This window comes from Vulpes lagopus, chromosome 2 (genome assembly GCF_018345385.1).
Source record: "Vulpes lagopus strain Blue_001 chromosome 2, ASM1834538v1, whole genome shotgun sequence".
Lineage (NCBI taxonomy): Eukaryota > Metazoa > Chordata > Mammalia > Carnivora > Canidae > Vulpes > Vulpes lagopus.
Genome location: NC_054825.1, coordinates 162,640,446 through 162,655,001, shown reverse-complemented (window position 1 = coordinate 162,655,001; position 14,556 = coordinate 162,640,446). Strand labels below are relative to the sequence as shown.

Sequence of the window (14,556 nt, the reverse complement as noted above, 5' to 3'; positions counted from 1 at the left end):
CCCAAGTGCCTCACCCATCCTCATCCCATTTGGCTTTTTCTCACCTTGCCCTGTCTATCTATCTACCTGTCTGTCTTCAGGGGCTGGAACTAACATTTCTTTTGGACACCTCACCCCAGGCCCCTGGCATAGAACAGGTGCTTGGCTAACCTGGTACTTTTGAGGGTGAGTGGAAGACTGTGGCTTACAATTCCCCCCTTCCTCAGGGAGTAGGAGAGAGGTCTAGAGCCCTGAGGGGGGTACCAGGTACCAGGGTGGACAGGGAGTCAGCCTGGGGCTGTTGAGGCTCTGAGACAGGATCTGGTTGGGTCAGGGTCTGTGAGACAAAGACTGAGCTCTCCCCTACCTGGGCCGTCCACGGGGCTGTCTCTTGGCCTCTTCGGGATGCCTCCCGCGGGATGGGGAACGGGCCCGGGCGCCCCGGGGGCTGCTGGCACTTCGGAGGGTCCCACTGCTGAGCTTGGTGCTGGGGGCCGAGGGCTGCGACTGGCCCTGGGTCCCTGAGGTAGGGCCAGGGGCCCCAGAGGACGAGGTCCCCGGGGCAGCAAACACCATCCAGTCAGGCAGGGCCATGCTGGTATCACTGTTGGCCCGAAGCAGCGCCGGGGGCACTGTCAGCCCCGCGCCTGGGGGTCCCCGTCGCCGGGCGGCGTACTTGGGGGACTCCTGGAAGGGCACTGAAAGGGTACAGTGGCAGAGGGCAGCATGGGGCGGTGGCGGCAGGTGGAGGGGGCATGCAGGCAAGGGATGACAGGGTGGGGGAAGGCACAAGGGGAGAAAAACAGTCATGAGAGTGGGGGCCTGGAATTGCACCCCCCACTACTATTCAGATGCTCACGGTCTGCTGTGACAGACTCCCCAGTCCTACCAGGCATCCCCATTGACCCCCGGTTCTCCCCTCAGTCCCATCTCCCACTCGCTCACCCACATCCTGTTCTCGATGGTTTCGGATCAGCTCTCCCAGTTCAAAATTCCCAGCGATCACTGCCACCTGGAGGAAAGGGGGCACGGGAAGGCAGGGTGGCCAGGGCAGCAGAGGGAAAGGGCGGGAAGCCCGGTGAGGTCCCTGGCCAGCTGCGCGCCCCCACCCAAATCTTCACTCCAGCTCCTGCTCCCTCCCTCCTCTCCCGGACTGCCAGGCCCCACAGCCCCAGACCTGGAAGGGGGTCTGTCCATTGTGATTCTTCACATCCTTGTTGGCTCCTCGATAGAGGAGGATCCTAGCACAGGTCTCCTGAGGATGATGGGACGGCCGCCGGTGGCACAGGGTGAAACAGAAGAAAATCATTAAAGGTCGTGAACAGACACTGGCATTGTGCTTCAGGAGAAACCTGATCTAGACCTGCCTTGCCCAGGACAGCAGCCGCTTACCACGTGTGGCTCAAGAGCCCTTCAAATGTGTCCGGTCCAAACAGAGATGAGCTGTATGTGTGAAATACACACCAGATTCCAATAACTTAACATGAAAAAATTAAACCTCTCTAACCACTTTTATACTGATTGCATGTTGACATGGTAATACTTTTGGAAACCATGGGCGAATAAAATATGCTACAAAAATTACTGTCCCCTGTTTATTTATTTATTTTTTTTGGTGCGGCTCCTGGGACACTTAAAATTACACACATGACCCGTGTTACCTTCTATTGGCTGGCGCTGATCTAAAGCGAGGTTTCTTTGACCTCAGCACTACTGACATTTGGAGCCAGATAAATCTTTGTAGTGGCGGCTGTCCTGTGCATTGTAGGATTTTAGCAGAATCCCCGGGCTCTACCACTAGATGCCAGTAGCACTCCCCTCCCGGATTGTGAAAACCAAGAATGTCTGCACACATTGCTAAATGTCCCCTGGGGGGCAGGGGTGTTCTGGTTGAGAGCCACCAATTTAAACTTCATGGAGGGCTTACTATGTTGCATGCCAGGTGCTCAGCATGCAGAAGCTCACTGTATTGTCCAGCAATTCCACGAGATGGAAGTTGCTATTCCCATTTTATAGACGAAGAAACTAAGGCATCAGGAGCTCCAAGTCACCCAGCTGGTGACTTTCAGTGGTTGGATTTGAACCATGGTCTGTCTGAATCCAGAGTTTTGCTTTTATCATGCACTCCGGTAGACCCAGAAGGAAGGGGGCAGAGGGGGCCGGGGTTGGGCAGTGGGAGGTAGGAATGCTGTCCACATCCAGATCAATTCCTTACTAATGTCAATCACGTCACTCCCTCTCACTGTTTGGATCAAACCCAGTGCCCTTGCCGTGGCCTAGGGGCTCCCCCTCCCCCTTACTTGCCTGCCCTGCCACCCCCAGCCTCACCAACTTCATCTTCTGCCACCTTCCTTCACTCTCCATACTCCAGCCACACTGGCGTCCTTCTTCCTCTGACAGGCGTACTCCTGCCCCAGGGCCTTTGCATCTGCTGCTCCCACTGCTTGGAATTATCTGCCCCAGATGCCCACGTGGTTCACTTTCTCACTTCATTCAGGTTTTCGCTCAAATGCCACCTCTTCGGAGAGGGCTTCTCTGGCTACCTCGTCAAAAACAGCTCCCTATTCTGTTCCCTGTTTTATTTTTATTTATAGGATGCCCACTATATGCCAGGCATTCTTCTAAGCCCATATTAGCTCATTTTTCTTCATAATGCTGTCTCCCTAAAATGACATTTCTCTTTTACTTGTCTCTTTAGCATCCCACCCCCATTACATTGTACGTTTTATATGGGCACGATTTTGTCTGTGGCACCCACCACCTGGAATCGTGCCTGGCCCATAGGAGCTACTCAATAAACAGTTGCTGAAGTCTTCCACCCTTTGTCTTGGCCTGGCCAAACCCAGCCTGGCCCCCAGCCCGACTCCTCCCCGCCAGCTCCCTCAGATGTAATTGAACCAGCATTCACAAAACACCTCCGTGGCCTAACCCTCTCTATGTGACAAACATGCCGAGGATGCTTATATGATCCCATCTTACAGGACAAGCTCAGAGAGGGTAAGTCTGTGCCCGAAGTCACACAGCTCGTTAGGGGAGCAGTGAGGACTCAGACTTGGCCTTTGAAGCCTAGGGCTCATCTATGTCTTGAGAGCACACAACTCTGATTGCCCAAATCAGTCACTGGACAGCAAAGTTAGCTCAGATAGTTTTCTGGATGCATTTATGAGAGTGTATGTGTGTCCAAGTGTGTACACGCTGCCCCCTAATTAGACTGTTAACTACTGCCATGTGTTTTTGCGTGTCTGCCTGCCTCCATTGCCACCTGGCCTAGCATAGGGCCAGAGCCCCACCAGCCCAGCCAGCATTTCACCCTATACCTCGAGAACCTCAACTTACTGGTGTCCTAGAACTATTCTCACAGCATCGCAATTCCTCATTTACACATCTGCCTCTTCACCACCCGTGAACTCCCCCCACCCACCCCAGGACAAGGCACCACGCTGAGTCTGATTCATCTCACATCTGGGCACACGGTAGGTGCTCACAAAACATGCACGGGAAGAATGAGGATGAAGAAGTGGAGCTGAGTCATTCAAAATTCACTCGTTCAAGCCATTCATTCATTCACACGGTCATTCTGTCTATGGCAAAGCAAACACCTGTTGAATATTCTGATGGGGGCTCTGTGTAGTCTTGGGGCAAACTCAAGGTAGCAGATTCATAATTCATCTTTTCATTCATTCAATAAAGACCTGCTATGTCCTGGGGCCTTGGGACAGAGTGATTGATCAAACTGGGCCCCCACTCTTGAGGAGCTCACAGCCTACACACGTGGACCTGACCTTCACCAACAGAGGAGAGACAGGCATGTGAGGAAGCCAGGGGAGGACAGCGAGGAAATCTGTCAGACCCAGCTCTGGCCCTTGGAAAGCTTAACGTCTGAGAGGAAAGACAAGGTAGGGAGAAGCACAAAACAAACCATATCTGTCAAGCATCTACTTCCTAGGTGCCATGCCAAGAGCAAGCTAAACATCCACCCACTTGATCCTTCACCCCGTAGGTGTTACTGACCCATTGCACAGATGAGAAAGGAGAAGCTTGAGGACGGGAAGTGACTGGTTCATCTGACCCACTAAGAGTAATCGCTCCCACACTATAATTCTTTATATTAAGTTTTCCCTGTTCGAATTAACCATCCGGTTTCCATCTCCTGACTTAACAGTGCTGCCTTCTGGGGATGTGCGCTTAATACACATGCTCTTTCCTCCCCTTCAATCAGCTGATATTATTCCCATTTCAGGGGGAGGACAGAGCCTGGGAAAGGGCACAGGGCTTGTGGGGTGGGGGCAACGGTTGACCCACAGGCCATGCACAAGGCTGCGGAGCCAAGGATTCTGGGCACGAGGCCTGTGTCAGGGAGCAGGAGAGACAGCACCACCAGGGAGGGGAAGTGACAGCACCGCGTTGGTTGGGTTTCACAAACACCAAGTTCTCCCTCGGCAGAGCAGACTGCTTGCTGCCACAAGGCAGCACGTGGCTACCTGCCACGTCCCCGGCACTGCAAGTTCTGATGAGGCAGAAGGGGCTGGAGCTGTCTTGGAAGACTTCCTGGAGGAGAGGAAGAAGCGGTTGGCAGACCAGCACCAGCATGCCAAGCCCTGTCCCGCTAGGCCCCCAAGGCACCCCTCCAAGAGCAGGGAGCCCTGGAAAACAGGTAAGGAGACTGAGGGGCTGACTTGCCCAGGATTGCCCGGGGCTGGGTCAGCAAGCTGAAAGCCACAACTCCAATGGGGGGCCTGGACACGAGGCCCCCTTGCTTGCTCTTTACTGCTCACCTCTCCCCCTGGCTTCCGAGGTGGGGGCTGTGCACCCAGCCTCAAACTGCTACAACCTACTCTTGCTCTCTTTGGGGCTGTGGTTTGGCCTTTCCTCTGTCCCCTGCCATGTCTCCCACACACAGTAGGTGCTCCATGGGCAGCTGAATGGAGACACACAGGAAGGAGGACTCCAGGAGCAACCTTCCCCTCTGGCTGTGCCCACTGCCTCCAACACCCTTCCTCCCTTCTTACTTAGCTGGCTCTTGCTTGTCTTAGCAGAGGTGGCACATTTTCCAGAGAGCCACCTCCACTGCAGCCCCAAGGCCAAACCCAGAGCTGGGCTCCCACTGGGATCTGGATTCCCTGTGACCTCCCTCTGATTGACCTGGATTGTAACAGGAAGGATGCCCAATGGCAGGGCTGTCTGTCTCTCGCTACTTGGTCCTCAGCACAGAGAAGGCCCTTGGTAACTATTTTTTTGAATGAATGAAAGAATGAATGAGCAAATGAATGAATGAGACAGTGAGGGAACAGAGGGGGCTGGGAGGCCAGGGTCAGGAGGCAGGCCTGGGCCGGCGCTCCCAGAGCAGACCTTGTTGTAAAGGGCACAGATGTGCAAGGCTGTGTTCCCCGAGGCATTCTGGGCTCCGGGCTCAGCCCCGTAGAAGAGCAGGTGTTCTAGATGCTGAGAATGACCCCGCTGGCAGGCCTGGGGAGGACAGGGAAGCCAGAAGGCCATGTCAGACTCTCCCAACCGTGCCACGTATCCAGGAAACCCTGCATCTACCTCTGCCTCTCCTCTCAGCCTCCATTCCTGCACAGGGACCCAGACTGGCAGCTTCATGGCCATTCCAAGATCCGGGGGCCTGGCCTAGCTCCCTCAGAGGCTCAAGAGACCATCCCTGCCCATCTCAGGGACCAAGATGTCCAGTGCCCAGCCTATATTACCTCAGAGTCCTGGTGTTGACTCCTCCCATCTTTTTCTCTCTGGGAATCATGCTACTCCCACCCCCAGGCTCTAGGAGGACTTTAGAATCTGTATCCTCAACTCTTTGTACCAGTGTCTCTGGTCCTTGCTTTGATCAGGGCCCAGGCGCGCTCCCCTCCCCGCCCCTCACCCCCTTCCTGGCAAGTCTGGAGCACCTGGTGAATCTCCTGCCAGCCGTTCTCATCAGCTATGCCCAGCTGAGCCCTGTTGTATAGGAGCAGCTCACAGCAGCGGGGGTCGCCCCCCACCATAGCCGTATGGAACAGAGGGGTCAGGCCTCGGCGGTCCTTGTAGTTGGGGGAGCCCCCAAGGTCGAGGAGTGCCTGAGGAGAAAAACAAAACAGAAGACAGTCACACTAGTACTGGCCCATTTTGAAGGGCTAGGGGGGGTGCAGGGAGGTTTGGGTGGCCCACACTGGCCAAGGCTATTTGGGTTTCTGCCATGATGCCCTTGTGTGACCTTGAGCCTGGCCTTGTCCCTCTTGAGGCCTCCTCTCTCATCCCCTGTGAACAATGAAGGGGTTGGGAAAATGCCTCCGGAAGACCTTCTCCTATGGCTGACTTAGGATGAACCATTGAAGGAACCTGGTACCCCAGTGCCTCAACCCAGCAGGAGGATGGTTGTGGGGAACCCGTGAGAGAACAGCGTCTGGATGCAGGAGGACCCCTGGCCAAGCAGGAGGTTTGTTAGGACCAGGATCCCAAGAAAAGGGCAAGCTCGGACCCAGGTGGGTCCAGGGGCTCACTGAGGCTGGGGGCTGGAGACACTGGGGGCCTGGAGGTGTCCCATTCCAGAAACAGCTCCAGGCTGGCGGAGCTGGGCATCACTACGGGAGTGTTGGCAGCAGCCCTATGAGGACAGCCTGCAGCCCTGTCCACCGGAATGTTTGCAGTGACAAAAACAGCCTGCCACCACACCATCCAACGCGGCAGCCACATGTGGGCTCCTGAGCACTCGAAGGTGCTAGTGAACCCAAGGAACAGAAATTTTCATCTTAGTTCATTTTAATTAATTTAAATCCAAACAGCCCCCTGTGGCTAGTTGCTTCGGGATTGGACAGCAGCGGGTCTGGAAGTTAGGGGTGGGAGTGAGAGCAGGATCTGTCTGGGGGGGAAGGGAGTGGATTGGGGGAACATATAGAGGGTTTCTCAATTCCAGGGATATAAGTAGATCTTTGTGGCTGGTGTCTGACTGCATTTAGGGTCTTTAAAGGAAACTGGAAAGGGAGAGGAGGGTCCATGAGGCTGGAGCATCTATGAGCTGGGGTGTTTGTCAACAGCTATGTATCTTTGGGAGCACTCTATCCTGACCTGTGTATGGAGAGGAGACTGGGATGGAGGGAGAGGAAGAGGATTTTAAAGACCATGTAAGCTGACCCCATATGTGTATTTTGCTGCTATATGGGGTTCATCTATCTGGGAAAGTGCTTTTTAGTTACTAAGCAGCAGGGAGGGGCTGTGTCTGTGGGAGGTATGTGTGCATGGAGGAGGGTCTGCATCTGGGGGCACAGCAGGTTGCTTGCTTTGTACTTTCAGGAACAGAGGAGGATCTACCCTTCAGGGAGACAAAGGCAGGGCTGGTGGTGAGCTGGATCAGAGGGTGTCAGGAGAGTACAGGTAGGGTGATCTCCTTGGGCCCTTCCAGGGGAAAGCTCTGCGTGATGATCAGCTGTAGGGTGGGTGCACCCCAGGGGTCAGCGGAGGGTCTCAGAGTCCATGGGAGGAGTGACAATGGGGGCTGCGTGTTTGTCAATCTATGGAAAGGGGCTTTGTATTTGGGACACGAAGAGAAGACTATTTTTAACAAATCTAAAGAACTGAGGCTTGAGAAAGAACAAATGGGAAAGAGAGAGGAGTCCGAGGAAAGAGCAGAAGTGGCATCCCCACGGGGACGTGGGAGGGGACATCCGGGAGGTGAGATGAGAGGCAAAGGGTAGATCAGAAGGCCTTGTGGGGTCATGAGAGATGAAGGGTGGGGGAGGGTAGGTCTGGGGCAATTCACTGGGTTCAGCCTGCTAGGGGAACACTGCAAACTGGGGGAGGGCTCTGGGGAGGGAGGGGTCTGGCACCTCACCGTGAGAGCGAGGCAATGACGGGCACACGCAGCTTTGTGCAGCGCTGTCATGCCATCCCGGGCCCGGAAGTCGATGTGGGCCCCTCCTAGGCACAGGGTTCGAATCACCTCTACGGAGCCTTCAGTCTGGGCAGCCAGAGTCAGGGGGGTCTCTAAGGGGCAGGAAAGGCCAGTCACATGCAGCCCTTTATGCTTCATCCTTGGCTCCCCACCTCTTCCAAAGCCCCTGGGTCCCCCCTACCTCCTGAATCTGAGTCATGATAATTGGGGTCCAGCCCCTTGTCCAGCAGCCGTGCCACTTTGTCGGACGTCCCGAGCTGCACATACTCCAGGAATTTCTTCAACCCCGTCTGAGCCATGGACAAGAGAGAGAAGACAGGCCAGTCAGGGAGCAAGGGAGAAAAGCTGGGGTCTTGAGAAACGCTGTCCCCTGGAAATACACAGTGAGCCGCATGTGGCACTGAGAAGTCTCTAGTAGCCACCTTTAAAGAAAAAGGAAGGGGCACTGTTGATTGTATCGTAATCCACTTCAGTGACCTATCTTTTTAACCTAATGTAGTCACAATATTACCGCATCAACAAATGATCCACAGGAAATTTATCAAGGAGATAGTTTACTCTGTTTGGGGTACTAAGTCTTCGAATTCCGAAATCCGGTGTGCATTTCACACTCACAGTAAGGCTCAGTTTGGACCTGCCACACCGTAAGTGCCTGGGAGCCGTATATGGCTGGTGGCTCCCGGAGTGGATGATGCAGGTCTGGAGGGATGGAATATTTGGGGGAGGACAGAGACGAATGCATGATGGGGTCAGGGTGGGGGATGAGGAGGGGTCAGGGGCTTTTTCCTCTCAAGTGTCCGGAGTCTTTTACTTCACCTCTGACTAAAGCAGCCCCCTGGGTTCCTCCCAGTTCTTAGGGAACCAGTGGAGACATATGGACAGAGGCCTGGAGGGCAATGTGGCTAGATGTGGCTGGGGTGGGACGCACCCTTGGATCTGTGAGAGGTTTAGACTATGGGATTGTGGGAACAGTGCGGTGTCTAGGAAACATCCCTGAGGCAGAGGGACAGTGTGTGTCAGAGTCCGGGCCACGTGGGGGGAGGCAGGGGCCCTGCGTGGATATGGGGCGCCCAGAGATGAGCTGACAGAGTCCAAGGAAGAAGAAAGTAGGTGCTGGGGGTGGGGGTGGGGGATGGTGTGGGCCTGGGCTGAGGAATGAGAGCCAGAGAGGGGAATTAAGAAAGGCTATGAGGGAGGGAACCCAGGGGCATCTAGCGCTGTCCCAAATGCAACACAGCATCTCAAGTTAGTGGGGGACACCGAGCAGAGGAATGGAAGGGGCTGGGGAATGTGGAGAAGACATGGGGAGGAGTTCCGATTCTCCTTGGGGGCGGGATGCTGTGGGGGTAAGCGCCAGCAGGTTTCTCTCACCTTTGTATGCAATTTTGCCAGCTGCTTCTCATCCAGGTTGGTCTGTTTGTAAACCCGGGTCTTGTATCGAAACTGTGGCCAAGGGTGTATGAGGGGAGAGACACAGAGACCTGGAATCAGGAGCCTGGACAGGAGGCTAGACTCCTTTTTGAGCCAGAGGGGTCATCTCAGGGTCAGGGGGGAATCAGCCCTGGAGCCTTGGCTGGGGAGGCAGATGAATGTGGGGCTGCTTTGGAGTATGGGCACTGCAACCCCTGATGCGAATAAGTAGGAGTCTGGACCCCGCAGCACAGAATGTTCTAGAACACCTGCTGTAATTGTGCATCATTTCCCACTTTGAAAGGCGAAGAGAAGCCTGGGCCAGGGAAATGACTTGCCCAAGGCCACTCGTTGGTCAGAGGCAGAACACACTGTCCTTTGAACTCAGGCCTCTCTGACCTCTCCTAATGCTTAGGAGATCTGGAAAAGCCCACTGAGTTTTCCTTGGAAGGCAAGGGCTTCGCTGAGAGGACAACAGGGCATGCCTTCTCTCCTCTGTGACCAAGCTGGGAAGCTGTGGGCCTCACCTCCAGGTAGGGCACCCCCTTCTCAAAAGACTGGGGGTACTCCCGAAGCAGCCGCTCCTCCTCCAGGAAGTTGGCATCGCGGCCTGAGGTGGCCGGCTGGAACAGACCATAGTTGAGCACATCCTGCAGGCTCTCGCTCAGGGCACAGAGCACCTGCTGCTTGGCTGTCCAGATGGTGGCATCGGGGTTGAAGCGCAGACATTTCTGGTTGGGGAGGTGACAGGGAGGAGCCTGAGGTGGTTTGGAAAGGGGGTGGGGTGATTCTGGGGACAGGAGGGGAACCCCGGGGAGAAGCAACTGGGGGTCTGGAAATGGGGGCCTGAGTGGGAAGACACCCGGCACCTGGGCAGCCCAAGTGGCTCAGCAGTTTAGTGCTGCCTTTAGCCCAGGGCATGATCCTGGAGACCCAGGATCGAGTCCCACACCAGGCTCCCTGCATGGAGCCTGCTTCTCTCTCTGCCTGTGCCTTGTCTCTGCCTCTCTCTCTCTCTCCCTGTGTCTCTCATGAATAAATAAATAAAATCTTTAAAAAAAAAAAAAAAGACACCCAGCACCAGAAGCCTCCTCACGAGAGCCTGGGTCCCCGTCCCCCGCTGGCCAGCAGGCAGTCCATCACTCACTGTCTGGTGCAGGTCCGGGATGCCAATCCTGAAGACCATCATGCTGAAGTGGGCGTCGTCCGGGACAGACATGGAGCGGCCCTGGAGGCCTCGGGTGGAGGCCAGACTACCAGGTGCCCCGCTGCCCTGGCCCCGGGTCCCCCGGGGGCCTCTGCTGGGCCCGTCTGGGGAGCTGTCGGACTCTGAGCCCCCCTCGGGACACTCGCTGGCACTGTGGCGTTCCTCGTCCTCGCTTGACGCGGGGCTGTGGGTCATCGTGGGGCCACGGGGCGACAGGGGACAGCAGCATCACAGGCGGCTGCTGGGGCCAAGGGCAGCTGTCAGGTGAGGAGCCCAGGGCTCTTAGAGGCCACAGCCACCCTCCTGGACAAGCAGTCTAGGGCAGCTGCCCCGCGTCCCCCAGGTAGACAGGAGGGAGGCCGGACACACCCCCAGCTACTCCTGCCACCTCTGCTCACACACGCCCATCGCCACCACGCTTCCAGCAGGTCTCCTTCCCTGCCCTTGGCCCTGCTCGCAGACCCCCACCCGTCCTGCGCCCCACTTTGCCGCTGACCCAGCATGGCAGTGTCCCAGAAACCGCAGAATCACCGCGGGAGCTACTGGCCCACTTTGGCAGGCCACGGAAAATGCAGCTAAAATTAGCTGAGGACAGACAGGTGGACGACCCACCGGCATCCTGCCCTCCTGGCCCCAACCTGGCCCCTCACCCAAGGTCCTCCAGTCCTCCTCTTGGATACCTGGTGGGGGGAGGCTGAAATGTAGTAATGGGGAGACAGAGGTGCCGTGAGCCTGGGATGGCAGAAGTGGGAGGCCGCGTGGTGCCCGGGAGTGGTGCCTGGGAGCGGGTGGAACCAGTGACTTCACTGAAGTGTGGCTGACAACGTGTGCAGAGGACTGCTGGGAATCGGTGTCCCAGGGGAGCGAGGACACTAAGATAGGGGTGTCACAGGGCAGAGCATCATGTATGGGGTGTCCCCAAGGGAACCACAAGAGATGGCCGCTGCAGGCTGTTGGAGGCATCCTGAGAGAGGGGTGTGGGTAGGTGGGGAGACTGGCCTGGGAGGGCCCATCCCGTGAGTGGGTGCAGTGGCCTGGGTCAGTGTGGGGTGTTGTGGATAACCTGTGGGCACATCTGAGGACTGGCACCACAGGACAGGTGGATCAGCATTGCCTGGTACTGGCGGATCCACTCAGAGGGAGACTGGGGGCTGGGAAGGTGGCTAAGAAGTGGGATGATGGTCTGGGGGACTGGGGAGGGAAGTAATCTTCAGGTCCCCCCATTATTCTCTCCTGAGGTGGCCTTATAAGCCTGGGTCCCAAATGGGGTCCACCTCCCTCTGCTTCTCCCAGTCTCCCACCCCAGCACCGGAAACCAGAATGTCTGGTCTGGTCCCTCCCCCCCACACCAGGCCCAGCTCCTGCACCGTTGCCATGGAGATGGGAAGCAGTGGAGGGTACTGCTGACTTTGGGGGAGTGGGGATGGGCTGGGGGGGTTGGGGGAGGGAAGACAAAATGAGTGTGGGGGCAGGACAGTTCCAAGAGCTGTGGGTGAGTGAGCAGCTTAACCAGGAGCTGGCCCACCCCTCCCCCATGCATGGCCAGGTTGCGAAGCCCCCTCCCCCTCCAGGTACCCAGCAGAGCTGCCCCACCTGGCCCGAGCGGAGGTACCCCCCTCCCTCGGCAGCCTACGGCTCCCCCCACACTCCACATCCCACCTCCCGACCCGGAGTCCGCTGCCACTCCCCCTCGGCTGACCCTGGCTGACCCCAGCCTCAGTCGGGCACTTAATGGGGTGGCCAGGGGGATGAAAGCAAAGCTGGCCCCGGCTCCCCAGCGCGTGCGGCTGCCCCCCACCCCCCAGACCAGCTCCGGCCCCTCCCCCTCAGGCCCGAGGGAGGGAGCGGGCACACTCCGCCGGGGCGGCATGAATCAAACGCTCCGCGGCTAAGAATAGCTGGCACGCAGCTGGTACTGAGACGGGCTGAGGAATCGGCGGGGGGGGGGGGTGGAGAAGGGGAGAGAGGGGGTGCCCTGCGAGGCTGCGGGGGGACAGGGGGTGGCTGGTGTGGCCGAGAGCCGGGCCCGGGAGAATGAATGGAGGCGGAGAGAGGCGGGGAAAGGCGGGGAGAGGAGCCGGGGCTGGGGCTGAGAAACTGGTGGGGGAGAGCCCCGGGCCGGGGAGAGGGGGCGGGGGCACCCGGGAGCGGGACTCGGAGGCGGGAGCCGAGGGGGCGCGCCGGCCGGCGGAGAAGGAGAGGAGACGGGTGGGGAAGAAGGGAGGCTCGGGAAGAGGGTGGGAGGGGATTGGAGGAGCCTAGAAGGAGAGGCAGGAACCAGAGGGGGCCCAAGGGGGCGGAGGAGGCCAAGGCCCAGACCCCCGACGGAGGGGCAGGGAACCACGCTGACCTAGGGGAGGAGCCTCCCGCGGCGGGGCTGCAGAAGGGGTCGAGGGCCCGGGTCGGCCGGGGTGGGCGAGGCGGGGGAGTGGCCGGGCAGGGCCAGGAGGTGGGTACAGCGACCGAGCCCTTGGCCTGGGAGCACGGGGCAGCGGGCTGGGGGCCTTATGGGCGGGGGGGATGGGGGGCGCATCCTCCCCTCAAGTCTGCTATCTGGGACGGGGCACGGGGGACCGGGGCGTAACCCAATTTGGCGTCGCCCGGGGCAACGCTCCCCTCCTCACCCCACCCCCCACCGCACACCCGGGCCGGGAGCGCGGCGCGCGGCCAAGGACGTCCGGGGCGCCCCTGCCCCCTCCCGCGGCCCCGGCCCCGGCCCCGGCCCCGCAACTCCCCCAAACCCCCGGGTTTTCGGCCCCCTTACCTGCCTGGCGGGGCTGCTGAGTCCCGGTCGGCGGCGCCCGCGGCCCCTCCCCCCTCCCCCCACCCCCCACCCCCCCGGAGACGGGGGACCCTCAGGCCATGCCCCACCGCCCCGGAGGGCGAGCGGGCCGGGGAGGGGGCGGGCGGGGGCCGGGGGGGAGGGCGGGGGGGCCGAGGACCTCACCCCCCCCGCGGGCCGGGCCTGGCCATCCGCAGAGCGCCCCCCCTTCTGCCGCGGCCGCCGCGCCCCTCCGGGCTAGCCCGCCCCCGGCTCGGTCCGGCCGGCTCCGGGCGCGGCGTCTCCGCCTGCTCTTCCTCCTCCTCTTCCTCAAGCCGCCGCCGCCGCCGCCGCCGCCGCCCGCTCCGCGCCTCCTCTGCCTCCCTTCTCGCTCTCTCGCTCTCACTGTCTCTCCCTCACCCTGTCTCTCTCTCTCCCTCCCTCTCTCCCTCCCCTCCCTCCGCCCTCTCCCCTCCCTCCGGAGCCAGCAGAGGAGATATCGCCCCTCCCCGCGCCCCCAAACCTCGCCCATCCCCCCAGCCGGCTCCACCCCCTCCCCTGCCTCCCCCCAATCCTCATCGCCACCAGATAACCCAAGGGGGCTCTACCCCTGCTTGCTCCCTACCCGGACCATGGGGCCCCGCCCCCCTAAGGGTACCGCTACACACACACACACACACACACACACACACACACACCAGGACCGCCCCTTCCCACAGCTCTTCCCAACCCCTCTACACACAGTAGGACACAGTGAATATTTGTTGCTAGACTCTACATTTCCAAACTGGATTGTGAGAGCAATAGATTTCTGTCCTCCCCAAACACACACACAAACACACACACACACACATCTTCCCCCAAGGCACAGGTGCTTAGAGTCACTAACTGGCCCTGCTAGTAACGTGTGCACATTACCCCAAATACATACTCTCCAAGGCATGCATGACCTAACATACCTGAGTGTACATCACCACAAACACATCTAGCTACATGTACATATCACACCCGCTGTCCAGGGCAGACACACAGCACAGCAGTAACCCCCTCACCCAGAGGGGCAAGCACCCAGGTGGGCATGCTCAGATCTCCAGCTCACACGCATGCCAGAAACAGAGGCACGCGACTATAAGGAGACATGTGCATGCAGCCCCATCACACTCACCCACCTCACCATTTCACAGGTGTGTGCACACATCCAGTTAGAGGCACAACATAGTGCCACAGCTCCCCTCCATAGCTGACATTTCTTGAGCACTTCCTGTGTGCCAGGCTCTGCTCTGGATTCACTCATCGACTTCTCACATCAATCCTGTGGGC

General features: G+C 58.6%; 1 protein-coding gene across 3 annotated transcripts in view; it reads right to left on the bottom strand.

Annotated features, from left to right (window-relative positions):
- SHANK1 (SH3 and multiple ankyrin repeat domains 1) overlaps nucleotides 1–13,592 on the bottom strand; it is a 46,349-nt gene extending 32,757 nt beyond the window's left edge. For 2 of the 3 annotated variants that reach the window (XM_041746687.1, XM_041746689.1), the window contains exons 1-12: nucleotides 13,240–13,592; nucleotides 11,156–11,347; nucleotides 10,416–10,716; nucleotides 9,796–9,999; nucleotides 9,230–9,301; nucleotides 8,040–8,148; nucleotides 7,799–7,950; nucleotides 5,880–6,047; nucleotides 5,329–5,445; nucleotides 1,157–1,234; nucleotides 925–991; nucleotides 347–677 (exon numbers count right to left, since the gene is read on the bottom strand). In XM_041746687.1, the coding sequence (XP_041602621.1) occupies nucleotides 347–677; nucleotides 925–991; nucleotides 1,157–1,234; nucleotides 5,329–5,445; nucleotides 5,880–6,047; nucleotides 7,799–7,950; nucleotides 8,040–8,148; nucleotides 9,230–9,301; nucleotides 9,796–9,999; nucleotides 10,416–10,670 (1,553 nt within the window). In that variant the 5' untranslated portion in view covers nucleotides 10,671–10,716; nucleotides 11,156–11,347; nucleotides 13,240–13,592. The remainder of the gene's footprint in view (nucleotides 1–346; nucleotides 678–924; nucleotides 992–1,156; nucleotides 1,235–5,328; nucleotides 5,446–5,879; nucleotides 6,048–7,798; nucleotides 7,951–8,039; nucleotides 8,149–9,229; nucleotides 9,302–9,795; nucleotides 10,000–10,415; nucleotides 10,717–11,155; nucleotides 11,348–13,239) is intronic. The other variant, XM_041746688.1, reaches the window with a different exon arrangement.
- Between the last annotated feature and the right edge of the window lie 964 nt (nucleotides 13,593–14,556).